The following is a 27,879-nucleotide window of genomic DNA, read 5'->3' on the forward strand; positions in this document are numbered from 1 at the left end:
GCGAAAACAGATGATCTGCTAGCTACCCCATTTAGCTACATTGTGGCTACATTGTGCTACATTTCCTCTGTACACCACCACAGTGGATTGTAAATCAAGCAATCAATTTGAGATTCAAGTACATGCTTTCAGCTTTATTTCAAAGAGCTTTAAGGCAATTTTGCAGGAACTGTTTAAAAATTACAGCCATTTTTATACATGTCAGTGATTAGTGGGCTTCTTTGATTAATGTCAAGTGGTGCTGTGCTCTTATGACGCTACAAGGGTGGCGGAGAATTGAGGATTGGGAGGGAGCATATCCTGTCACACCCTCTGAATGTCCATGGAAATTATAAACAGGACAAAAAAACTGACATAGCTTACAGGTCAGAAAAATTGAACCAATGCAGAAGTGCCTTAAATCTGATTTCTAATTGAAGGCCATCAGGCAATAGCAGTGGTTGCAAAAAGAGGTGTTATCGAAGTCCATTTAAAAACACATTTCTGACTTTACCTCTTTAAATCCTTCCCAGCTGAATTTATGAGCTCTGTGAATTTATGAACTCTTGTGTCACATTGAATAAAAAAATCTGCTTTTTTTGTCACAAAGTACTTACACACAATAATGTCATAATATTCATTGTTGACTCTGACTTTTTGCTAACAGTTTTACTAGTGTGGGCCGCACAGTAAATATTGCTTATACTTAAGAAAAGGGTTTGAATTCTTAATATTTCCTCCTCCACTGATCACCTTAATGAACTGTAAAAGTAATCTGTGAAAATGCTGGTGCAGAAGTTTTTTTTGTAAGGTCTTCAATTTTTAAGGAGCGTCAACACTCTTTGGACCTGATATGCGAAATTACTTGTGGGAGCATACTGTTTGTATAAATGGAAAGAGGTGTGCTCAGGTGTATTGTCTAGCCATGTGCCTATTGGGACAGAGATGGCAGAGAGCCTGTGCAGTGCGGGCCCTGTCTTAGTAATTGGGGTCAGGGCCCTGCAGCTGCTTGTAGAGCCCACGGGACGATCTGCAGCAGTGGCATTGGGGCCTGTGGATCTCTGAAGAGAGAGGAGGAGGAGGGGGGAGTTGTCATCTAAATCCCTGCATTTCTTCGCTTGGTATTCTGGGCACATTTCCTTTTCTACTTTATTTTTCTTTTTTGGGTACAGTGTTTAATAAATAAATAAATAGTAAAAAAAAAAAAAATCCTGCTATTGTGGCCAACCACCCGCTGTGATTAGCAGGCCTGGGCGCATAAAATATTCTGCAGCCAGTATTAAAAAAAGCAACCTGCCAAAAAATAATCTTCCAAATCAGTGCTGGTGCAGTAGAAATCTTTGTTCATTTGTCGTTTCACATGACTGAGTTCACCCTCCTCAAAACCGGTGCGAGTGTTTATTTTTATCATTTGATTGTATGGAAATCAACATCGGAGCCGTCGGGCGGTTGGCTGTTGTAACATCGTGCACCATCTTGTGTAAATAAATCTATGCATGTGATGACATAAGTGCAAACAGCATTCAGCGGATAGATGCAGGCTATGTTTGCAGCCACTGCAGTTGAAGTCTTAAAGATTAGATGGGTTTGATTCTCAAGTGGAGCCACGCCTTCTCTGAACAGTGTTACATTCTTACCATTGATTAAAATGCACCTTCTAATTGGCGTGGAAGAATCCAAGCACAAAGCAGGAACACATCACTAATACACAGATATGTAAAGCATTCAACGAATGCATTTAGGTCGCTCTTTAAATGAATATTCTTGGTGCGGGGCACGAAAAAGATTTGACATTACCACTTAAAGCAGCTTTACACTCGAAGGGGAAACAGTGTCTCCTCCAGCGCTCCAGATTAAATTTTCATATGTAACAGTAGATGAGAGTATGTGTCATTTTCCTCCCTTTCTCCATCAGTTTAAACGAGCCAGCGCTGTAATGCAGGTGCTGAAGTATAAGCCCTCCGTCTTCTTAATTAGCGCGATTTGAGCCTCATCGGACAAGGTCTGTTTTTATTCATCAACCTCTATTCATGCAACCCTCTCCTCATGTCATCTCTAACAATGGCATTAACAGACTAAGCAGTTCCGATAGGTTTTAGGGCGCAGCTTCAGATTGCAGGAGATGGAGTTCTGTAACTGATGTCTCTGTGGAGAGTGTGGAGGAGAAGGACGGATTAAATAAGAAATGAAAGGAGTGCCTGGCCTAATGAAAAGTATCTGCTTTGTCCACAGTCTGTGCTTTGTCACTCTCTTCTCCTAAATAAACTGTTGGCAGAAAATTTATACAGCTTCTCCATGCTGACAAAGGATGTTGTATATCTCCCAGCCACAACCGTTTCTCCCTCTCTATCTATCTGTTTTTCTAGTCGGTTGTTGGTGCATCATGGGGCCATTCCTTTAATCTCGCAGTGCACGGGCCGTTTCGTCTGTGCTGCAGTGTCAGTTCAGGTTAGAGTGATTCTTCAGGAACAAAACGGTGGAAACATTATTCTTCTTTTTCTGCCCAGGAATTTAGCCAAATTTAAAGCACATTAGGTAATCAATGTCCTTTATCAACCTTTAACAGGAGCTGCAGTTCTTTTGTGCAAATCACTGAGCTGTGTGTATCAACAGCTCCTTCAGTCCTTGCAGGCAGACTATTCTTACTTTGTGCTATGGGGTTCAAAAAAATAGCCATTACCTTCTCAAAGATATTAGATGATCTAAGAAAGCCTTGGCTTCTCTGTGTTGCAGTTAGTGACCGGACCCATCATGGACCAGCAATGAAACAATTTCACACAACAGCATATGCCCTGCAGTGCCAATCTTGCCATCCGCTCCCAACCCAAGCAGGAAAAGTGCAGCACTCAGTTAGAGGGAAATTAGATTTTTGCCATTCATTGCTTTGCTCATCGTGACTTCAGTCCAGTGCTGTGAGTCATAATATGTTAGGTTGGAAGAAGAACTTTAGCAAAATATGGATGATGAAGTGCTTAAGAAATGTGGACGCGGCATCGAAGAGACATGGGTGGTCCTCATTTAATGGAGACTTCTGGCCTGGTTTGTCTCAGGCTGGGCAGCCATATCACCATTACCAGATAATTTGCTCTACATTTACTGTCTTGTAAAGGTCACAAGAGCGCAGCGGTTTAGCTCATCAGTCATAACGTGATTGGATGCCACTAGTCGATGCCTCCATCATGATAAATGATGATAAATGCACCTGTAGCTTCCTCAAGTATATTTTGATTGATCTCTTCTCTCATATGCAGCTTTATACAGCTTTGTGCTCTAAAGAAGTCACCCACTTGATTCTGCCACATGTATGCTTTTAGTTAATATACATTGACACACCCTTAGTGACTTATTTGCATGTCAATACAGCTACACAAGTCTTTAGATCTGTTAGGGGGTGGAAAGGCAAAGAAAAATGATTTCACTGTGTTGTATTTGTGTGATTTGCCTTTTAATTCTTTATTAGATTACTTGAAAACCATAAATGGCAGTGATAAGTCAGTCATCATCAACTTCGTCATCGTTATAGTGATGATAATGGGCCCTGTACACTCTACGAATTAAGTGTCTGTGAAGTTTCTCAGTCATCCAGGTCATCGTAGTCAAAGGAGCTTGCAAAGAAAAGCGTCTGGACTTCTTTAAGTTGCTTGAAGACGTTTCACCTCTCATCCGAGAAGCTTCTTCAGTTCTAAGGGTCAAATGGTGGAGAGTCCCAGATATGAACCTAGTGGGAGAGACCCACCACAGAGGGACAAAAGGACCCCCTGATGATGGCTCAGGCGATTAGAGGATATCTGGGACTCTCCACCATTTGACCTTAGAACTGAAGAAGCTTCTCGGATGAGAGGTGAAACGTCTTCAAGCAACTTAAAGAAGTCCAGACGCTTTTCTTTGCAAGCTCCTTTCTCTACGAATTAAGGGAATACTTTTTTGACAGTTTTTTTTAACTCTGCATTTGGTCAGGGACAGTGTCACTACAGCCTACAGAGACTGCACAAATAGTTCTACTCCCGCAGGATGGCTCATTAATATTTGCCATTGCCAGAAGCAGGACCGGTATCTGCTCCTTTGTGCAAGGAGGAACATGCTGAGCACTGCCAGAGCCCTACAAATGTACCTCCAGCAGGCACTAGTGTGACTCTAATGGGCCTCTAATGGGCCCTGTGCTCAGTGCCAGGCACCAGGGCAACATATTTGCTACAGAATTAGCTGGTCCACCACTGGTGCCCTGTGCTTTTCACATATGTGAGTATGTTCACCCTGAACACATGCAACAGACGTGAAAGTGTCTGGAGAAGTTGTTGAGAATGTTGACCGGTTTGGCTGTAGGTCAGTGGTGGTATTCATGGAGGGACACACAGACATTTATAGGAGCCCCCATGCTGTTTTGGTCTCTGTGATGCTGCCAGGTTGCAGCTCAGACTGTCCAGGAGGTCAGTGATGCCATGGTCCAGATCATCACCCACGATGTCACTGCTTTCTTAAGGTTTTGAAAAAGGAGTGATGAGCTTAAGCTCAATCTGTCTGAGAAACGAACATAGATACCAAGTAATGAGTGCTTTATTATCCTTTTTGACTTTAACAGGGACCTTGATTGCAAAATGAATAAAATGTTGCATTCAGTAACACTTACAACAAGTGATTGAGACATTAAACACATCAGGAAAGTGTTTGCTGAGATCATAAATCAGTGGAGCCAGAGGGTTTGTTTTGTTATAGAAAATCTCACTTGTTGCAACCAGAATAGGCACTGCTGGCTGTAGGTGCTTTAATACACTAATGCATTGGCTTGACTTTTGTGGCCTGAAAGCTGCATCCATCATAATAAGTTAATGTTTAGCCATATAATCTCTGTTCCATATTTATTATACGTAGGTATCACAGTCAGGAAATGTGGAAAAGTAGCTATGTGGTTACATTTTTTTCACTCCATATTCTCTAATCAAACTCAGTTCTTTCTCATTTGTCCTCCGTATTAGTTTCCTGAGGACAAATGTGCTACATCAGTGGGCTTGCAAGACTGATCCATTATTTTTCTTTTCAGTAGGAGGAACAGATGTCTTTGAAAAATGTATGGTGTTTTTAGAATTTTGGACTTGTCCAATTATATGGAGACTGACGGGTCTAACCACAAAAATTATAATATGTATGCAGAAGGACTTTATGCCAGTGGTCATACAGTATTAACTAAATGTTGTAGCTGCATTTTGTTGCAGCTACAAATTGCCAAAAAAGTAAAGTGTAAATTTTTCAATCAACAATTTAGAAACATAAAATAAAATCTTAAAAACAAAATGCTAACTCATCTGAATCTTAACACTTGGGGCCCTGAATGCGTTCAACATTCAACACATCACACAGCAATGAACTCGCAAAGCTGTAAATGACTCATTGTCATGGAATTAAAGATTATCTTAATACCAGGACTGTAACGTGCAACTTTTCATCTAGACACAGGAGAATAAGGTGGGACCGATTGGTGGATTTCATATAGTTTATGCTTGAGAAAACATGCTGGGACAAGTTGACCTGAAGATATACAAGACACCAAATGCATACTTCTACGTGATCATATAACTGTCGTAATTAATATTCCATGTTTCAAACACAAGATCGTCAGGTTTATCGTTTTTTAATATTGCTCTACTTGTGGCTTTCTGAGATGCAATCTCTTCAAGCTCCGCTGTCAGACTTTTGAACTTCGACACTCAGAAGTATTTGTCAGGCAGTTCAATTTCAAGGTCTCCTTTAAATACAGGCATACAGTGACATCTCTAACAAGGATGGGTCATCATCCAGAGGTATGTCAGGGAAACACATGCAGTTTAAATTCCAATGGTGGCACTTTGAAAACAACTAAAACTGTGACTGTGTCCTCTTTGAACTCTCTCAGGGAGGGGAAGTGCAAGAGCTTGCCTCTCTGTACATCTTTGGTGAACACTGTCAACTTATGCTCAAACGCTAACACATCTTTCAGCATCTGCAGAGCTATTTTTCCTTTTCTCCGGAGACGTTTGTTCTGTGTGTTCGGTGTGTTTAGATAACTCCTCATGTCCACTGTGAAGCTTGTTTTTTTTTCAGACAAGTTGGATCCCTTAGTTGCTGGTTGTTGCTTTTTTTTTCTTGGATTTGAAACCCATAGCTGGACAGCTATTTAGCCCATGTTTACGGCTATAATACACAATTTAGTTGACCATTTAGGTTACACATTTTTACAACTGCAGGAAAAAATCATTTCTAAAAAATCCCGTCCGTATTGATATTCTTATAATTTATTTGTCGAACTCAAAGGAAGTCACAAGAGATACGCCAAAGAGCTGCGTATTCACGACCCCTGGATTGAGACATAAGAATTTTTTTTAAGTGGGATCACTTGTTAATTTAATTCTGTTTTCAAAAAGGTTGAATGTGCATGTGGGTGGGTGTGTGCTCAGGCTGTTATGCACTGAAACTATTGTCGTCATTTAAGTATAAAAAACCTTGGTTAAAGTGAATTTATATGCTGCCCTTGCTAGATTTTTATTTATTTAAGCTGGTAAATCTTCCTGGTAAAGTGTACTGAGTGTACAAAAATCCCAGAAACTGTTGAATTTACAAATACAGATTTGATCATTACCGTTCTGGACATAAAATGAAACCATTTTGTTCTCTGAGCCATTTGTCATAATTAAATTATTCACTCTCAAATTCTGGCCAAAAACAGGTCGCAGTGACCTTAATCTTTGACCATCCTTGAGCGCAAGAGGACAATTGTGCCAAATGTAATTATATCCCTTCCAAGCATTGTCTGATAAATCATATTTACAAAAAGTAGGATGGAAAGGGCTGACACAGAGGTACAAAAACACTCAAAGGCAACAAAACAAAGAGGAAAAAAGAAGAAATAGCACAAAAAATATCTTTATTGTTAATGTGTTTTATTCCCCCTAGCTTTTTAGTGTTTTAAAACTGGCACAAAGGTTGTTCTTTTCCCAGGTAATATTGAATGTCATGGGCTGACTGTGTAAAACAGCCAACACAGTTCGATTCTAAAACAATGCTTTCTTTCTGGATTGTGTCTCTCACACACTTCATTTCCCCTTTACTACAGTAACACCAGTTTATTGGAGAATACCATGTGTATATGTGAAATATTCTAGTTAAAGGTATCATGCAGTGTTTCTAATTACCAGCTTTATTATCAAATGTTTAGTTTTCTTTGGCTCATGCACAAGAATGGACGTTACAGCATGCAGGTAGCATTAATAAAAATCTGGCATTGCTAGTGTGTAAAAAGACATCACGTTACAGAAAAGCTGAGAAAAAAAAGCAGCTCCAAGTGAACAATTCATGATATTTAACATTTAATAAGACGACACAGAAACAAAGTTCTATGAAAAGGTATAACAGATTTACACATATTGGGTGCCATGTTCTTTGGCATTGTTGTCAGAAACCTATGTCGATCAAACAGCTGACAAAGATGATTGTGTGTCTGTCATACTGTGTGCTTTCGTTTTCTTTGGCCCTCTCTTGCACTGCCTCCAATCTTCCTCGTTGAGGCCTGTGAGAATGCAGTTGCAGTGCTTGTAAGAGTCTCCTGCTGGATGAGTATTGATGAGCTGTATTGCCCCTGTCCCCCCACTAAACTTGTCAGGTCTGATACATTGCCTACAAATGCTTAAATGGAAGTGGCAGAGCAGTGGCATAGCTTGATCTGATAGTTTTGAATGATCAGAATGATTGTTTTGGTCAGGCTGAACTAGTCCAGATGACAACAATAGCGGATCCTTTTTTTCAGTTTCAGTTCCTTGAAACTGAAAAAAGAGCAGCAATTCAGTTAATCTGGAAAGACGGAGGCAACAGTGTTGTTTTAATGGGGGTTTCAGTTCTATTTAAAGTTCATGTTCTTCAAACGAGCAGTGAAGGGCAATCTCACAGTTTGGCAGCCATCCATACTAGCTGGGATTTATGTTGGTGAGAAAAAGTCGCCACTCTGCCCTGTGCTGTGTAATCACTGTTATCCATGTAAGAGTAATTGCAAATGAATGTCCTTGTTAAATCTGTATATAGATGATTTAAGTCTGAGAACTGCACAGCTTGGAACAGTGTGATCAATCGAAAACCTTCCACATTTCAGATTTCTTTGATTACCTCTTGGCGTTTTATACCGTACGGCATCTGAGATGAAGAAACGTCTTGTTTTCCATGAATCCTCTTGTTCTACATGCTGTGCACCACATCTGATTTGTTCTCATTATCCTCACCCCTCTTTGGCTTTGCTCTTTCCCTCTCCTCTTTCAGTTTGAGGGCTCTTCACCCAGCTCACGTTTTCTGTCTCGCCCCTCTAATTTATTTCTCCCTCTCCAGGATAAATACTGTGTAAGAGGCTTGTGTTTTCCTCCCGCTCCATCACAACGTATTTATGATGGGCCTGCTGTGTGGGCTATTAGTCAGGGTCGTGTGTTCACTGTAGAAGTGTGCTAAGTTGGACAGTCATACCCGGGGTCCTTCACAGCCACTCTGGTTTGCACCTTCCTCCATTAATCTCGCTACACTGCCTCTCCTAGCTGTCTCACTGCAACTCAGAGCTCAACTCAGAGTTATGCGCCTCCTGTTACTTCCTGACATTAACCCTACACATGCCTGCTAATTCAGTTAACACTTTCTGTGGATGCTAAAAGCATAGTAAATCCAAAACACATTATTCGTCTTTTAGGGTAGCCATTGCCCCAAAAGAGTGTCCTATTTGCTACCTTATTGCTCTGATTAAAAAGTTTCTCATTCACCTCCATAGAGATGCTGGCAGAACCTTCAAGTACTGAAAGAAAAGATGCAAATAAAACAGGAAAAGAGGGTGTGATTTTGACCCCCTTATCTGCAACAATGGCCAGAATGACAAAGTCATTCAGTTATCAGTCATGCTGATAATTTTACCCCAATGTTTTCTAATTAAGAGCTAGATTTGACAAACCAAAATTTTAGATCAAGTTTTATGGGTGCATCAGTTTTCAAATCATTTAGATTATTTCATGTTATTTCATGTAAAGGAAAAAATATCTGTCACTCCTACCATACAACTCCCCACTGTCTCACTGTCCTCATTCCAACCTGTGTCTTGCTGCTGGGGGATTCCCATGATGCATTGAGTGTTTCTTCTTCAGTCACCTTTCTCACTCACTATGTGTTAATAGACCTCTCTGCATTGAATCATACTTGTTATTAATCTCTGGCTCTCTTCCACAGCATTTCTTTTGTCCTGTCTTCCTTCTCTCACCCCAACCGGTCACGGCAGATGGCCCCGCCCCTCCCTGAGCCTGGTTCTGCCGGAGGTTTCTTCCTGTTAAAAGGGAGTTTTTCCTTCCCACTGTCGCCAAAGTTCTTGCTCATAGGGAGTCATATGATTATTGTGTTTTTCTCTGTATGGTAAATGGTAAATGGCCTGTATTTGTATAGCGCTTTACTAGTCCCTAAGGACCCCAAAGCGCTTTACACATCCAGTCATCCACCCATTCACACACTGGTGATGGCAAGCTACGTTGTAGCCACAGCCACCCTGGGGCGCACTGACAGAGGCGAGGCTGCCGACACTGGCATCACCGGGCCCTCTGACTACCACCAGTAGGCAATGGGTGAAGTGTCTTGCCCAAGGACACAACGACCGAGACTGTCCAAGCCGGGGCTCGAACCGGCAACCTTCCGATTACAAGGCGAACTCCCAAATCTTGAGCCATGTTGTTGTGATTTGGCGCCGTATAAATAAAATTGAATTGAACTGAATACATGTCCTGCCCCAGCCTCACATACGGCACGAGAAAGTCATGGCACCCATTCACGTACCTTCTCTAGAGCCACAAAGACACAGTGAACCTTCTTCTGACCTTCTCTATACTTCCCCAACCCTCTCAAATCAATCTGTAGTACTCCCTTGGCATGAAGCCACACTGCTGCTCACTGATCGTCATCTCTTTTCTCAGCCTAGCTTCAACAACCCTTTCGCATATCTTCATGTTATGGCTCATCAGCTTTATCCCCGTGCAGTTGCTACAGCTCTGCACATCGCCCTTTCTCTTTAAAACTGGTGCCAATACACTTCTACTCCATTCCTCTCCAAGACTGTGTTAAACAGTCTGGTCAGAAACTTCACTGCTCGCTCTCCTGCACGTCTCTATACCTCCACAGATTTGTCATCTGAGGTGACTGCCTTTCCACCCAAACTTGCTACACATCTTGTCCAGCTCTCTACCTAGCAAATCAAAACAAGACCTATTTTTCCATTAGTGTCCAGTGCAAAAGTGACAAAAAACCTTAAAGTATGCAGTATGACAGACATACAACCATCTTTGTCAGCTGTTTAATCAACATGATGATAATACCAAAAAACACAGCACCCAGTGTCTAGAAGTCTATTTTCAGGATAGAAAAAAGTGTGAATTTCCTTCTTTCGTTTACCATAAGCCTTTCCCTTTGTCACTTCTTTGCCTCCAAGATGCTGGCTATCTTCATTCTGCACTGACATCACTTTGCAGTCTCCTATCTAAGACGAGTTAAGGTTTCGCCACTATTATATGTCACTATATGTTCTTCTCTCTTCTTAAAGTATGTGTTCATTATATCAACTGTTTTTGCAAATTTCACTACCATCTGTCCGTATGTATTTCTCTCCTTAAAACCTCCTTAAAACCATGCCTTCTTGTCACCTGTGTTCCCTTCACCTACATGCCAATTAAAGTCTGCTCGAATCACCAATCACATTCCCCCTGGGGACACCCAGAGGTTCCCCTACTTCAGCTTACTCCAGAACTCACTCTTTCTTCTGACTGCCAACCTGTGGTATGACTGAAAACTTTGGACATCCCCCCTTCAATTTCCACCTTCAAAGTTATGATGTTGACACTCCTCACCTCCACAACACAATTTACATATTCTTCCTTCAAGTTACAAGTTTCTTCCTCACCATCAAATAAGCCAGCTCTCTGCCTTTACTGGTCATAGTCCCAACATCCATACAGTTAATGCAGCTTATTACCTTGATTGTACAACCTCAATTCCAATAAATTTAGGATGGCATGTAAAACATAAATAAAAATCAGTTTCAATCTATATTCAATTAAATACACTACAAAGACAAGATATCTAATGTTCAAACTGATAAATTTTATTGTTGTTTTGCAAACTTTCACTCATTTTGAATTTGATGCCTGTAGCATGTTCCAAAAAAGCTGGGACGGGGGCATATTTACCACTGTGCTATATCTCCTTTCCTTTTAACAACACTCAATAAGTGTTTGGAAACTCAGGACACTAATTGTTGAAGCTGTGTAGGTGGAATTCTTTCCCATTCTTGCTTGATCTACAACTTCAGTTGCTCAACAGTCCGGGGCCTCCATTGTCATATTTTGCACCTCTGATGTCTCCTTCCTCAATGAGCTCAACAACTTTTATGCTCGTTTTGAGCGAGGGAACCCCACAACCACAACCAAAGCAGACATGACGCCAGACCACCAACCTCTGACTCTCTCCCCCACCGATGTAGGAGCGGTGCTGAGCAGGATCAATGTCCACAAGGCTGCAGGCCCTGATGGCATCCCCGGGCGTGTTCTCAGAGCGTGTTCTGGGGAGCTTGCAGGAGTGCTCACAGACATATTCAATCTGTCCTTGTCCCACGCTGCGGTACCGGCCTGCTTCAAATCCACCTCCATCGTCCCGATACCCAAAAACTCCAACCCATCTTGCCTCAATGATTACCGCCCAGTAGCACTCACCCCCATCATCACTAAGTGCTTAGAGCAGCTGGTCCTAGCACACTTCAAATCCTGTCTCCCCCCCACCCTGGACCCCCACCAATTCGCATACCGCCAGAACAGGAGCACAGAGGATGCAGTCTCCATCGCACTGCACTCTGTCCTCTCACACCTGGACAACAACAACACCTACGCCAGAATGCTGTTTATAGACTTCAGTTCAGCGTTCAATACAATCCACCCCTCACAACTCATCAGGAAACTGACAGACCTGGGCATCAGTTCCCTCATCTGCAAATGGTTACTGGACTTCCTGACCAACCGCCCCCAACATGTCCGGCTGGATAACCACTGCTCATCTACAATCACGATGAACACCGGTGTACCACAAGGCTGTGTGATGAGCCCTTTCCTCTACTCCCTCTTCACCCACGACTGCAGACCTGCTGATGGTTCCAACACCATCATTAAGTTTGCAGATGACACCACGGTGATTGGCCTCATCAGTGACAACGATGAGGCCGGCTACAGGGAGGAGGTGGATTGTCTGGCTGAGTGGTGCGACACAAACAACCTGCTGCTTAACACCGAGAAGACCAAGGAGCTCATCGTGGACTACAGGAGGAATGCTGACCCACATCCACCCATCCACATTAAGGGGACGGCTGTGGAGCGTGTGAGCAGCTTCAAGTTCCTGGGAGTCCACATCTCCGAGGATCTCACCTGGACGACCAACTGCTCCAAGCTGGTCAAGAAGGCTCACCAGCGCCTCTTCTTCTTGAGGACTCTGAGGAAGAACCACCTGTCCTCAGACATCCTGGTGAACTTCTATCGCTGCACCATCGAGAGCATCCTGACCAACTGTATAACAGTCTGGTATGGGAACTGCTCTGCCTCGGACCGGAAGGCGTTGCAGAGGGTCGTGAAAACTGCCCAGCGCATCGCCGGAGCACCACTTCCTGCCATAAAAGACATCTACAGGAAGCGGTGTCTGAAAAGGGCTGGGAAAATCATCAAAGACCCCAGTCACCCATCACCCTCCTGCCCTCTGGGAGGCGCCACAGGAGCCTCCGGACTAAGACCACCAGCTTCTTCCCCACAGCTGTCAGACTTCTGAACTCTGCCTCCTGACATCTGACCCACGTTAACACATGGACTGGACATACACACACCCACAACCACCCACACACACACACACACACACACACACACACACACACACACAATGGACAACTGTACCCTCGAACACACAATAATAACATGGACTGAACCACCACTCACAACCACTAGCACTTTATATAGCCTCTGTAGAAACTATCTACACCCTCACTTATCTTAACTGCACTACTGTATAGCTCTGTGTAAATAATCATTCTGTACATTCGATAATCTTTAATCCTACAACTGTTTACAACTTGCATAGTTCCCATTTCTGTATAGCTGTATATCTCAGATTCTGTAAAGTTATTTATTTCATATTCTGTATAGTTTTTCATATTTATATCCTGTTCATAGCCTGTACATAGCTTGTACTCACTACAGCCTGTACATACTTATAGTTATAGAATATTCACAACATACTTCATACCGTGTACATTATAACATACCATAATAGACCCATTTCTGTAATATACTCACATGTCTATATTATTGCTAATATATATTGTAATATATCTATATCACTAAAGCACTTCTGGATGGATGCAAACTGCATTTCGTTGCCCTGTACCTGTGCATGTGCAATGACAATAAAGTTGAATTCTATTCTATTCTATTCTATTCTATATTGCGCCACACATTTTCAATGGGAGATAGGTCTGCACTACTGGCAGGCCATTTTAGTACCCACAATCTTTTACTATGAAGCCACTTTGTTGTAACACATGCAGAATATGGCTTTGCATTGTACTGCTGAGGGGACAAGCGGGGCTGTCCCTGAAAAAGACGTCGCTTGGATGGCAGCATATGTTGCTCCAAAACCTGTATGTACCGTTCAGCATGTATGTGCCTTCACAGATGTGCAAGTTACCAATGCCATGGGCACTAACACACCCCATACCATCACAGATGCTGGCTTTTAAACTTTGCTGTAATAACAATCTGCAATCAATCTGCAAACAATCTGGTCCTTTTCCTCTTTTGTCTGGAAGACACAAAGTCCATGATTTCCAAAAACAATTTGAAATATGGACTCGTGAGACCACAGCACACTTTTCAGTCAGTCCATCTCAGATGAGCTCGGGCCCCATCCTTGCTTGTGAACGACTGGGCCATTTGGGGATGATTCTTTTATACCCAATCATGGCAAACTATTTCCAATCAAAATTTTCACCAGTGGAATGTTGAAAACAGGTGTTTTTTGAACATTCCTCAACTTTCTCAGTCTTGTGCTGCCTTGTCCCAGCTTTATTTTTTGGAACGTGTTGCAGGCATCAAATTCAAAATGAGAGATATATTTTCCTTGTAGTGTATTTAATTGAATATAGGTTGAAAACAAAGAAGAACAGATGTAAAAGTAAAATATGAATTTTCGATAACGTGTCAGTAAAAAAGGTGTAAAAATAGAGCTTAACTCAGATTGAAGACGTCATCACATACTTTTAAAAAATGACTTCACAATTGACAAAAAAAAATATGAAACACACTTTAATAAATCATTTAAAAGTAGAATATTGAAAATTCATCACATCTGGCCCCTTTTCACTGACTAGCCAAGGGAATCACATTTACACAGATCACACACGAGACAAGAGACTAGCAAAATAAATCAGGAAACTAAACATGGGAGCATCTAACACAGAAAGGCAAAACAGACACACAAGGACAAGAAAATTGAAGCTCAGGTAATAAACTTTAAAGAATAACTATAATTACAAATTCTGATAGCAAACACAGTCAAAAATGAGAATAAAATCATGGAAAACATATCAGGAAATGAAGCTACAATAAATGACAAAAACAAAGAAAAAACTAAGCAGATAATAAGAGATTTTATTTTATTTTATTTTACCACCTGTTTGGTGGTTCTAGCATAAATAAATACACACCCCAAAATTCACTGTTTGATGAATAAAATCTTTATTTTATTTTTTTTACATTTTTTCTAGTATTAAAACCCAGTGAACTGAATACTAATCATCTTGTTACAATGCAATGTTTTTCTACTAACATTTGGGACATGGTATTCATTGTTGCTGAGCAGCCTCCTCCCTCAAGACAATCATCTCAACAAAACGCCTCAGGTACAACTTATCTCACTTCTGTTGCCAGGTTAAGAGCACAAGCCCTTTAGATCAGGGGAGTTTGGAGGCCAGGTTAACAGGATACACTGTAACAAGTCAAATCCGCGGAGGCCCCACTGGCAACGCAAAGGATCTGCTGCCAATTAAACTGGTGCTAGACAGGTGTCCACAGGTCAGAACGTTTTTGGGCAGCACAAGGTGAACCTTCCCTGGCTGCTTGTTGTGAATATTCAACGTGATGGCATTGTGATTACTATGTCCTGCTTCTGAAGCAATGCTAAATCATATGAAACCACAGGTGAATTACATATTTTATTTTACTGACATTCTGTGCATATTAGTTTGCTTTACACACACATAATGGCTTACTGTAGGTTATTGCATTCAACCAATGTAAAATAATGACAATGTTTGAAAATCATTACATTAAATAGGTTTTCAAATTTTGAAACAGGTGATACTTTATACTCCTGCTATTGTAAGCAAACCTCATGGTAAGATGAAAAAAAAAAACCCATATGGATTTCTTGTGTATTCTTTTGTCACATAAAGCTACAAAAACAGCAGAGTATTAATCCACTACTGAAAACAGTCCCTAGACAAAGTGTACCATTGCCAACATTTGGTAAAAACTACAACGCACGACTGTTTTTCTAAACCGCCACCTAAACAGAAAGAAGCCTGAACATGATATTTATTAACACATTTAAAAACACATAAGAAGGATTACTTTTATTGGAATTCAGGCAAAATCACACCATACAACACTAGGAGGATTTCTCTGAGCATCAGTCTCATACAAAACTAGTAAGAAAACACATTTCATGGCTTGCCAACGTGGGATCTGATGAAACACTGCAATCTATTTAAGCCTGGAGCAAAGGAGCGACTTCAAAATGAACCTCCAGCTTTGGATAATGGATGACTTGATAATTTAAATGTCTGCTTTAATAGGGTTATAACAGTCCATAGTTACGTTGGGTGTCCCTGAATACCTTTTCTAAGGGAAACCCAGACAGATAACATATTCTCTGTTTTGTATCTTTGAACAAGCTCAGGTCGTGTTTACCTCTCCTACCTTTTAAAAAGGCAACTGCCTTATTCTTGCATATTTTATTCATTTTTCCTTTTTATTGTTCTCCCCTTGAGGAGCTTGTCAGATGTGGCAATTCTTCACAAAGTTACCTCAGGGCCCACATCTCTGGGTGTTATTGGTGCTCTGCAAGGTCCTACGTTGCTCTGGGACTGTGCCTAAAAGAGCTGCGCTCACCTCTGATAAGCAATTAGCATTCTAAAGGCTGGTTTTTTTTCTCTCATATTCAAATTATTATTTGTAAAAAGCAGCAATGATGCACTCACTTTGGCCATATTCACCATTGCTGTGATGAACACAAATAATTCCCATTGATGTTACAGCTTCAGCCTGTGGGACATTGACAGATTCATTATAATTTTATTCATTTTTTAAGTAAACATCAAAACAGCCAACGCACCCAGCTAATGCGTGTGTCTGACGTGTGCGGTCCACACACAGACACATCACTATGAATTCAACAGAACGCATGTGGCTTTTCTAATTACATGGGCTCTCCCTCCTGCTGCCAGAGAAGCTCATTTGGGCATTGAGGGGAACGCGTGTGCTAAAAAGTAAAGGAGACTTGGAAGGATGAGCCTTAATGAGGGGAGTCAGTGAAACGTGTCTGATGGTGACGTTTCTTCCTGGAGCTGGAGGGCTTTCAATGAAAAGCAGGCCTCAACTGCAGACCCCGCTCCACTGCCCAGCCCTCTCATCCTCAGATAACCGGGCACGACGCAGCACAACAAGCAGCCCGTACTCAGGAGGCAATTAAGGCTCTGATATGCTTACACACCCGGAAACACTTGCTTGGCTGCAGGCAGAGGGGAAGAAGGCCGGGGCAGTGGGGAAGTTCACTGGTGGTGTGGTGGTGATATTTGTTTGTCAGCAGGAACAGAGAAAACAGCGGTCCAAAATTAGCTGCCTTGCTAGTTTAATGCAACATCCAATACTTCCTCTGACTTCAAAACATATACATTACTACAGAAAACAGATGGAGCTTCTACGCACAAGACAAAAGCAGTATTGAGGGAGCAAGCCAAACGGGATGCTATTAAGCTGAAGCTGGCACAGAGTCAGAGTAGCTCTTTAACACCAGCAGCATGGCTGCCAAGCCTTAATACGATCTGTTAGTGAAGAGGGTCCTGGGACCGCAGTGAGCTCAGGGTGTTTGTAGTTAGACAGAACAGCGTTAGGCCTGTCTTTAAGCCAGGGCCAGACTGAGAAATGGCTATTTCAGAGGATTGGTGACAGGCTGGTGCTGCACCGTATGTCTTATAAATGAGTATCTCCCCTGCATCCCACACCATTATTTCTAAGCTACCCTCTGGCAGCAGGTCCCATGCTACTACTCTCTGGGCAGGTGGAGCTGCACAGATCACACTTTGTTTTTAACCTGAGGAGACTCATTTGAGTCTGTAGAAGCACTGGTTAGATTCATTCCTGCTTTTTCCATTTGTGCTGAATTTGACTGCTCGGGCTGCAGAAACAAGGACCTTGTTGACAAAGTTACCTTAGGAAAGCTGTGGATGATTCCAAGTTAGGTTTTTTGTTATTGCTCCATTTATATGCCCTATTGATTACGATGCCATTATAAATAACGTGGAATTGAAAATTTCAAAACATAACGACATTGCCTGGGCAACTGGGCACAAGCAAACGGCTCAAGGTAGGTCATGAAAAATCAAATTTAGCCCAATTAGCTTTCTCTTTTTTTGAAGCTAAAAGCAAAGGTCATTGCTAGTACCAATTACTTGTAGCACAAGGAAACTGGAAGCGTGCACATCTAAAATCTTTTTTTTATCCTAACGCTCTCTGTTTTATTCTGCTTTCTTGTTTATGTGAATCTTTATACCTGTGCTGCACTCGAGAATTCTTGTTTCTTCATCATTCCTCTACCCCCAAGGAGCCACAGTTAATGATGAAGATCTGAGCAATTACTCAACCATTGTTTCCATATTGGAGACAACCAATGGCTACATAATGAAATGAAATGAAACCAATGCTTTTCTGCAAGTGATTCATCCACGAGTCGACCCACAGAAACAATTCTGATAATTAAGTCATTACATTGGCAGCAAACATTTTCTGGCTTCTCTGTTGTGAGTTTTCTGTCATTTTGAAACTATCTCGCTATTTAGACTGCTATTTGGGTACCACAAGCAATCTCACAGAGTCTCTGGGAAATTGTGATGCCGTTTACTGAATAAAGAATTGATAGAATAATCTAGAGAGAAATAAAAAAGATAATTGTTAGTTGTGACTCTTTATGGCTAACACGCATGTATGATCGCAAATTGGTCCTCCCAAGTCCAGAGTATTCATTTTTACATTTTCTCATGTGCACCTGTGTTTTCTGACCAGTTAAACTAGAACATGTGCCTCTAAAAGCCTGTGGTTTGTGTGATAATGGCACAATGGTAAATGTGACCATTAGATGGCAGCTAGGGTTAGGTCACCTTCACAGGCTGAGAGCTGGGCTTGTTGTCCTCCATCAGCTGAAGAATCCCTTTCGCTGCTGTGGCACTGTTGCCCATTATTTGTGGCTTTGGGTGACCTGTGGCTACTGTGTCATTTTCACACCACAGGGCTAATTGCACCAAATGGTGATAGATTTTGAGGGAAAAGATGAGATAGGCATTTCATGCTGTGACCGCCTGGTGCCAAGCATTAGCTGCAATTTAGTTTACTGCTGCAGAGCTTCTACAGGAGCTGATGCATTTAGACATTTACAATGGGCCTGTGGTGATATAACTAACAATGGAGACTGTAATGCATTCCTTCACCAGTTTTCTTCTGGTAGCAAGTTGCAAAGGCACATTGCTGATAGCTACGAGTTTCATACTTTTTACTTCCTGTGAAACAGTTTGCTTTTTTTCTGCCCCTTGCTGTAGCTGGCTGCACCTTTGATGAGGACTCGGACCCTGGGCTGTGCGAATATCGACAGGGCCAAGAAGATGACTTTGACTGGCAGCTGATCAGGACCTACAACTGGCCACACCCAACTCCAGATCTTTTGCGAGGTAGGCTTCTGCAGGTGTCAGAGTTAAAGTCATTGACAGCAACACAATTTCCACAAGTCTGTTCACACATTCAGGCGGTGATTTAAAAACATGAACATACTCGTCTTCCCTCACACAGTTCCAACAAACAAACTAAAAACAAAAGAAACACCCTTTTATGCAGTACTTCTCCCAACATGACAGAGAAACGTTTCGTGGACCTTTGGACAATGCAAAAATTCAGGTCTTACAACCGCTGGTGTGTACAGGCAGATTGTTGCAGCAAGCCAAACCTGTTGCAGTCTTCTTATTGACACATGTAGTGTGTTTTAACAGAATTGTAAAACTGTGAATACAACATTTACCGCAGTACAGTGGCATAAATCCAGCTTTAGACTGACCCCAAAAACTCCATTGACAGGCAGGAGTGTAGTTGTGTTAGTGTCTCTGTGTCACTGATCACAATTTTATTGCACACCTGCCGCAGTGGAGCAGCTCAGTCCAGACCAGTTATAGAGTGTGCTCACACTGGGTAGCTCTCATGTGTGAAAAGCAGCAGCTGGAAAAGAACATCTGCTCTACACCGAGTACTTTGAGCTCTTCTAAAAAAGAATTGTATTATTTCTGCTGCAAATATACAGCATACCAATTTGTAAGTGAGCAATGGGCAGAGGAAAGCAGCAGGATGTTTTTGTATACCAGGTTTGAGGTTGGTAGAATTCATTTAGACATCATTGGCGTGGCTTTTTACTACTTAAGGGAAGTGTATTTGTCTGTAGATCCTCTCTAAAGCAATAAGCAATTCAAAGTAGTTCAGCAGAGACAGAAAAGGCTGAAAAGCTGAAAATTGTGTATAAGAAACAAGAAAGAGAAACGTGTAGCTGACTATAATTAACGGACTAACAATAATATAACAGATAAGAACACAAGTTTACATTTCAACCCAGTTTATAACAGCTGAGTGAGATAGGACACAGTAGGCAGATCTGTCCCAGACCACTGGAGATGTTTCTTAATGCACTTCAGAAGTGTATTTAGGTCCTAAACGGCTTCATAAACCAACAGAAGTATTCTTAAAATTAACAAGCCTAACCCGCTGGAGGTTCCTTTCTGTCATTTTAATGGCAGCTGTCTCCAAAGCCTGGAAGTGCTGACAGTCCATTGCTGGCTTTACTTACTGCCTTACAGCCACAGCGAGCCATGCAGCTTAATAATGCTTTAAACATTTTTTTCTTTTTTGCTTCAGTTTTGCTTCCCAGTTAAACCCTACCTTACGGCAACTTGTTGGTGCAGAAGACCTGCTGATCACAAGGTTTCGTTGAGCGAGGTGGCTTTTTCTTTTACACTTAACCCTTGTGTGGTGTTCGTATTTTTGTTACTCAGCCAGTGTTCATGGGTCTGGTGGACCCGCTAGAGTTTTGGCTTTCCAAATTAACACTATCAAACAATTTTATGTTAAATTACTCAACAGATGTTTCCTTCATCCCAATTACAAGACATATGAACAGCAAACATGGTTAATTTTTTCCCTTTACCTTTGTTAGATCACATTTATGAATTAATGTGCTTCTCGTTTTTCTTTTATATAAAATGTTATAAATAAATCAGTTATAATCAAGTGGAGTGAGTGGAAAGACACAACACATTTACACGTGAAAAAATAATTAATTGTTTAATTTTTCTTTTGAAAAAAACTGAACACGGGTCTCACAGACCCGAACACCATACAAGGGTTAAATTACTAATAGCTCAGTGTTATAGTTATGAAAAAATCCTCAGGACATTGGTTGCTTTTTCACTCATTTTCAGTTAATCCTAAATTCTTGTAACTGACATTTTTTTGAAGAAAAACTACAAAGCAGATGCAGGTGGTAAGACACAGATGACTTAAACTGCTGATTCAGGGACCAGCCTGAGAACTATTCCTCCAGACCACTTAAAAAATCAGAAAAAATTCGGGTTCTTTGGAGGTAAGGGTATATAAGGGTTCTAATGCAGTGTGGTGTCACATAATAGATCTAATGCGATTGGGTAAAATGGTTAAACAATGTGTTTTAGACACATTCTACATAGTATGTTATCAAAAGTAAAGTCTCATAACTTTCTTAGATTCTATCTTTTTTCTGTTAGAAGCTTTTTCATTTGGATGTTCTGAATATGTGAAAAATCTATGACAAACCCAAACTCTGCCCTTAAACCCGACCCCAGAGGTGCACTGATGTTAAGAGATAAAATTATTGCTCATCAGTAGGAATGATAATCTGCAGTTCCTTGCAACACTATGTTATATATATCCCAAAGGCTGCTGAGGTAATTAATGAGTATTTGAACCAAGTAGGTGAAAAGCTGCAGGTGATCCCTGCAGGTCTTCCAGCTTCCACTGCCAGTCTCTTATTCACCATTAGCTTAGTCGCTGAAAGATTTCTGGCTTCAGCATGGACGTGCACTCCTCTGGCCTCTCATTAGTCTTATTTTTGGCACACCTCTGTGCCATAAGCCTTGAGAAAAATGTTTGTCTGTGCTGTACACAACCACAAAAAATGTGAAACCATCAAAGTAAAGTGAATCACGGTTGGAAGAATATAGTATATACTAACGAAAAAGGAAATGCTATGAAGGAAATGGCTATAAGTACAGCACCCACATTTAAAACTCCAATCTCATGGAAAAGCATCAATCAACCTACTTAGCTTTGCAGTCTCGTTCTTGATACTTGAGTTATTTATTTTGCAAAACCCAATGCGAGCCCCACAAGGCTCACATTGGGAGGCATTTACCATCTAGCCCAGATACCAAGTTATAAACAGTACTGTTGTTGTGCAAAAACACACAATGCAGAATAACCCACCATTCAGCTATAAAGCTGGCTTGCCACTGCTTTTATGTGCTGTGTTATTTTCCAGATGGTTCATTATACTCTGTGGATGTTCACACTAAAATAATGACATATTTAATGAAAACAAATTTCCCACGAATTAGTTTGAGGCATTCTGTCTTCTGGAGGGGAACTTCAGGTCCAAAACTCAAATCTTAATCCATTTCGGAGCAATCCTGACAGGATAACTCAATGGTTTCTCAACTGGGGAGGGTGTGAAGAAAAGGGAGCTACACTGATGTTGCTGCTAGTTTTATGACAGATATTTTCAAATGTTTTGCCAAAAACAACCACAAGATTTAAGTAAATGTAGTTCTAGAATTGAATAAACAATATATATATTTTAATGTGTATTTGTCTACAATGTTTATTACTTCAAAGTTATGTTATGTGGCAAATATTGCCAAATATTTTGTATTTACAGACTTTTCAAGCTGTCAGTTTGGTATAAAACAGGTTGCAAAGCTCACATCAAATAGCTAAATCTTCAGCTGCCAAATATCTGGCAGCTGGAGATTTAGCTATTTGATGTGTACGAGGCTTATATCAGAAAGATTTCTGATATAGTACAGTACTGCAGTATTTTAGAAACCTTATATGACATCTTATGGCTTAAGTCCTCTGAAAAACTTAATATGCCCTCAGTGCTTCATGAGGAAATGTGATGGTAAGTAGCAGCCAGGTGCTTCTAATCTTGTCCACTCGATTAACTGATCATCTGCAAGTGCAACCACCCGATAAAACCAGAGCTTCTTTCTGGTAGTTTTCTGGTCTAGAACATTCAGGTGTGTTAACAAAATGTCACAGTCTTCCTATAAGTGGACTTCATGTCAAAGTCATCCTAAGGTCAGACTGTGCAATGAGAGTCAAACATAGGAGAAATTGCAAAAAGCCCAAGAGCTACATTTCAGAATAAACATCCAATGCAATTACAAGAGAACTGAACAAATACTGCTTATTTGGAAGGTTTGCCAGGACAAAGTTATTTCCTCTAAAAAGAACAGCATGACAGGATGAACAAACCACAACACTTTTGGAAACATTTCCTTTGGACTGATTGGACATAAGTGGAGAAATAGTCCTAATGCACAGCACCACATTTAGCAACAACACCTCATACGAACCTCAACACCTCACAAACACCTTATACCAACTGTCAAGCATGGCAGTCCAACAAGGGCAAAAGGAAAAAATAATTAGATTAACATGGTTATCCATGGTCAGAGTTTGATTGAAATGCAGCAGAAACAACAAGTAAACCAGTAGCAGCAGTTGATTTAAATCATAAGCTGCAAACCTTTGATGCTGTTAAGCAGAAAAGCAGAATTTGTGCTTGGCCATGCCGCTGCAAACGATATTCAGATAGGCTGCTGCAAATGATAACTCGGGGATCAGTGACCTTCATCACCTTCTGTGAGCTGTATGGCAAATAGTGTGTTTTGACTGCCTTATACACACAGTGCACTACCTAGTTTTGCAAGTCAGTTAGGAAGAAATTTGATTTTACTGTATGCCATTCAAATGTGCTGTGAGGAATAGGGACCCAATGAATTCTTGTATTCTCGCTTCTTTCACACCTTTATTGAAAGCTATTCACTTTTGAATGAAATACCCAAAATGCCCCTTGGTGTGAAGAATAGAGGTTCTTAGATATGCTGCAGAACATTAAATGACCATTTCTGACTGTGGCTCTAAATTCAAACTGATTTTCACAAGGTTTTTGTCATTTAGATTGAATGCAGGAAAGGTATATAGCTTTTTAAAGCTGCAGTAATGAATATTTTTATTAAACAATAGGACAAATGACTGTAATGTGAGCAAGGTTGCGCTCACACAGAAAATTATCGCTGTTACGTTCCCCTGAGGGGTCTAGGCGGGGAGGGGGAAGTAACAAAAGTGACCGGGTCAGAAAAAGGAGTCAGGGAGGCAAAACAGTTAAATAAAACCGTTTTATTGAAGTAATTCAACTAAAAGAGACGGACAAGCCGTTATCACCATAAAAGAAACAAACAAAAACTCAGGTGTCGGTCAGTAAGGCAAAAAGTCAAAAGGAAAACGCAGCTCACTAGCTGACAACCACAAAACACAGCTCACCAGCTGGAAACACCACAAAAACACTCAGCTCACTAGCTGTAAACCACACAAATGGCACTCTGGCCCAGAGCTCACCTTTCCCTGGGCTTAAATCTCCTTGATTACTGACGAGAGTCAACTGCACAAAAGGGAAAGGTGGCACCTCAGGCAGAAGAGGTAGTGTGACACGCCCACACAGGCACCTTCAGGAGGAGGCCCTGCTAGGGCCGTAACAATCGCCCACTCTTCTTCTTCTTCACTTGATTTAGGTGAAATAATTTCAGCTTATTAAGCTTACTGTTTTGGTAAATGTACAGTTTGGTTCAGTGTTGTAGGTCTTATTCGCCCTGTTTTCAGTAGCAGGCAGGTGTTTCCAAACAAAAACACTAGGAGTCTTTAGCAACAAACATCTTCAGACTGCTGACTAAACAAGAACTGCTGCTGGTTTTCAGTTATGTCGGGTGATGTTAGACTTGAGTCCCGAACCTAACATTAAAATCACGCTTTCCCTGTGATAAAGATTCCAACAATTTAGATCCACTTCAATGATGGATCAGTCACTCTGGCTAACAGCAGCTAACAAAAAAGAAAAAAGGCAACGCTGAATCTTACTAATGAAAGGTTCAGGATATCCTCGACGACTCACCTTACCGAGGTAAACAGTGACTGACAGTCTACCTAGAGAGTGACAAACTGCAGGGCAAATCCAGTCCAGAATAACTTTGCTGTCTGAGTACAACTACTAAAGTTGAATTTGAGTTTTTGAAGGGACTCAAAGGAAAAATGGAAAAAAAACCCCCCAAAAACACAAGATATTGAATTGACACATATGTGTTTGTTGTTCCTGATTCGTTGCGTGTGTTGATATTATTTAAATGTTTTAAAATATAGAGGATATAAAAAAAATTTTTCAGATCAAACAAATTAAAAACAATTGAATGTTCTTGCTCTTTCTTGCCTGACTAAAACTTCAGCTAACTGCAATCTGCACTGACATCTTACGCACTGTATATTTAGTAAAAAGATTTTGGAAAAATCTTTCCTTAGAATACCTTAGAGGAGTGGGCACGACCAAAATGTTTCCAGATAATCAACCAAGATGTACATTAAAATTTATATTCGATTTTTAACAGATTTGTGAAGCTCTTATTTATTGGGATGCCTTTGTATCCAGAACAGACAATTTAAGTGTTTCTGGACTCTTCGACCACATAAACGAGCTTCTTAAATTGACTTTCAGAGCAATTTCCTCCCACAGCATTTTATGCTTTTTGTTTTCCCTTTCTTTTGATAATATTTTGCTATCTATAGACAAATTTTGTGAGACAACAACAGTCCAGACAATACTTACTACAAGCAAGTGGAAGCGAGCAAATAGTTCCCATGGAAACTGTAGAATATTACCATTAATGTTGCTCTATGCACGATGCTATAAAAAGTATTTGTCCACTTTCTTATATTTTTTTCATATTTGTCACGCTTAAATGTTTCATTAGTCAAAGACAGCATGTATTAAGGGTAAACAGCTATCCAAAAAATTCTAAATTTCACTGGCACCAAGAGAAAAAGTAATCGTAATCATCTCCCTTGATGAATCATGAAATTATTGTGGTTAACCACAACTTTTGGAAAGCTGATTACAGATTCACTAGCCATACTGAGGCCTGATTACTGCCTCAGACCTGTTGAATCAAGAAATGACTTGACTAGAACCTAAGGACAAAGTGAAGTGAGCTAAAATATCTTAAAAAGCAAAACATGCCACAATCTAAAGAGACTCCAGAACAGATGAAAATCAAAGTCATTCTCTTCTAAAAGGTTACAAAGCCATTTCTAAGGCTTTGGGACTCTAGCAAACCACACTTAGAGTCATTATCCACCGAACAATGTATGTACCTTCCCAGGAGTGGCCATCCTACCAAAATTACACCACGAGCACATCAACGACTCATCCTGGAGTTCACAAAAAACCCAGAGAAACGTCTAAAGAACTGCAGGCTTGACTTGCCAGTGTTCATGATTTAGCAATTAGAAAGGGACTGGGCAAAAATGGCATCCATGGGAGAGTTCTAAGGTGAAAGTTACCAATGACCCAAAAGAACAAAAGGCTCGCCTCACATTTGCCAACAGAGAACTTGTTGAGGTTTCATTTATTATTAGTTTTGGAGCATTTTTAGCTTCATTACATTGTGGAGCGGTGAACATAGGCAGGAAGTAGAGGGCTGCAGGTCACTGAGCTAAAGTGGCACCTAGAGTTTGTTGATCTCTAGGACTTTTAATGAAATAGTTTGCTGACAGGTTGATAAAGAAAAGAGAGCAAAGATGCACCAAAATATCCTTTAACCGAAATTTACTGGAACTTTTTCTAATTGTGGTTGGTTTTTCCCCAGTGCTCTCTTCCATTCTACAGCTGGTGGAGCTCAATTAACGTCATCCATACACAGCTACAGGGAACCAAATGTGTTACATAAAGCTAGCAGTTATTTTTTCCTGGTGGCTGAATGATTCACGCCAAAAGGACTGAAACTGCTCATATGGAACATAATGTGTTTTTGAACATAGTCTGTAATTTCTTGTTTTACCTCTGTTTTATGAAGGCAATTTTCTCTCTGACGTATAGAAAAATAAGTCACTCTAAACCTCTTTAATGACTATTATGCAGTGTAGCAATCAGAATCTCAAAAAGAAGCTTTTTAAGGACTAACATGTAACAAGTTACACAGGCCTAATGAACAGAACACTCTGTGTTAAAGTTGCGCCTTACCCTGAAACCAAAAGGTACACATTTTACTTTGAAGGCAAGCGGTCTCTGTTTTCAGTGTGTGCTGCAATTTTCCACTGTCTTTTAGTGAGTCGTTGGTAACAAGCTCCATCAACTACAATGTATTTTTCCCTTGTGACTGGTGACTACCAGGCCTTCATGATTGGAGCTTTAGAGGTTGACTACACAGTGACTATCAGCAACCTCCAGCAAAAACTCACAAGCCTTCGGTGTTTAACAACAGTTGCCAACCAGTCTCTAGGCCTGTGCTACAGGGGCCTAAGGAAAAAAACTTAGTGTTTTGGGAAACAACAATTAAAAAAAAAAATTATGCCTCCTAAATATTTATATATAATTATTTTATTGCTATTTTCTTGAATAGTTATTTTTGTTATTACCGCTATTTTTGTGCATTTACAAAACAAAAACACTAAAAATAGCCACCAAATCATTCATTCTATCTTTCTGCAGTGACAAATAAATAATCTTAATCTTACTCTGGGATTTTTCACCCTTAGAATAAAAAGAAAAAACATTATAGAGATAACCTTTTGTCTCATTTTTATTTATATTGCACCAAATCACAGCAGTCACCTCAACTATTTAATGTTTAAGCTATTTAAGCAAGATCACCCTAGAAGCTGAGTTATTGCGCAGTGATCACCTTGCAGAAAAACTAATCATTCTCGCCAGTATTGAGACAGGTCTGAAGGAATGCTTGGACTGACAGACAAGGCCAGTTGATTGCTCACTAGGTTTCCTCAGTGATTTATGCAAAACAATCTGATTAACCTGCTGCAATCATCAACCTACTGACAGTTTGTTTCCCCACATTCAGTCTCTTGTTGCTTCTATTGCTCAAGTTTGTCACATGTCAGCCCCGGTGGCCGGGGCTCTTATCTCTCTTCACATATATGTTCATTTAAGGGGGACTTATCTTTTGGAACTCGTAGTAAAAGCACACATGTAAGAGGAAAACTTGTGGTGCCTGTTATAGGCTGCTGACTTAAAGTGGTCGGTTGTTGGCGATTTGTGAAAGGAGCTGGCAGATTTAATAATTCATTTGCTGTTGTCAAGTGCTTGTTCCGGTGTTCCGGGCATACCTCCCCTGGGCCAGAATGGGTATGTTAACGAACTCCCTGGGATTGGAGGAGT

General features: G+C 40.8%; 1 protein-coding gene across 6 annotated transcripts in view; it reads left to right on the top strand.

The window, feature by feature from the left end:
* LOC146683561 (receptor-type tyrosine-protein phosphatase U-like) overlaps positions 1-27,879 on the top strand; it is a 250,928-nt gene that overhangs the window by 58,069 nt on the left and 164,980 nt on the right. For all 6 annotated transcript variants that reach the window (XM_085445816.1, XM_085445818.1, XM_085445817.1 and 3 more), the window contains exon 2: positions 18,908-19,036. In XM_085445816.1, coding sequence (XP_085301942.1) covers positions 18,908-19,036 — 129 coding nt within the window. The remainder of the gene's footprint in view (positions 1-18,907; positions 19,037-27,879) is intronic.

The sequence above is a fragment of the Copadichromis virginalis genome, linkage group LG22 (assembly GCF_057382275.1).
Source record: "Copadichromis virginalis isolate Kocher_CV1m ecotype Utaka linkage group LG22, C_Virginalis_male_GT1.1, whole genome shotgun sequence".
Classification (NCBI taxonomy): Eukaryota; Metazoa; Chordata; class Actinopteri; order Cichliformes; family Cichlidae; genus Copadichromis; species Copadichromis virginalis.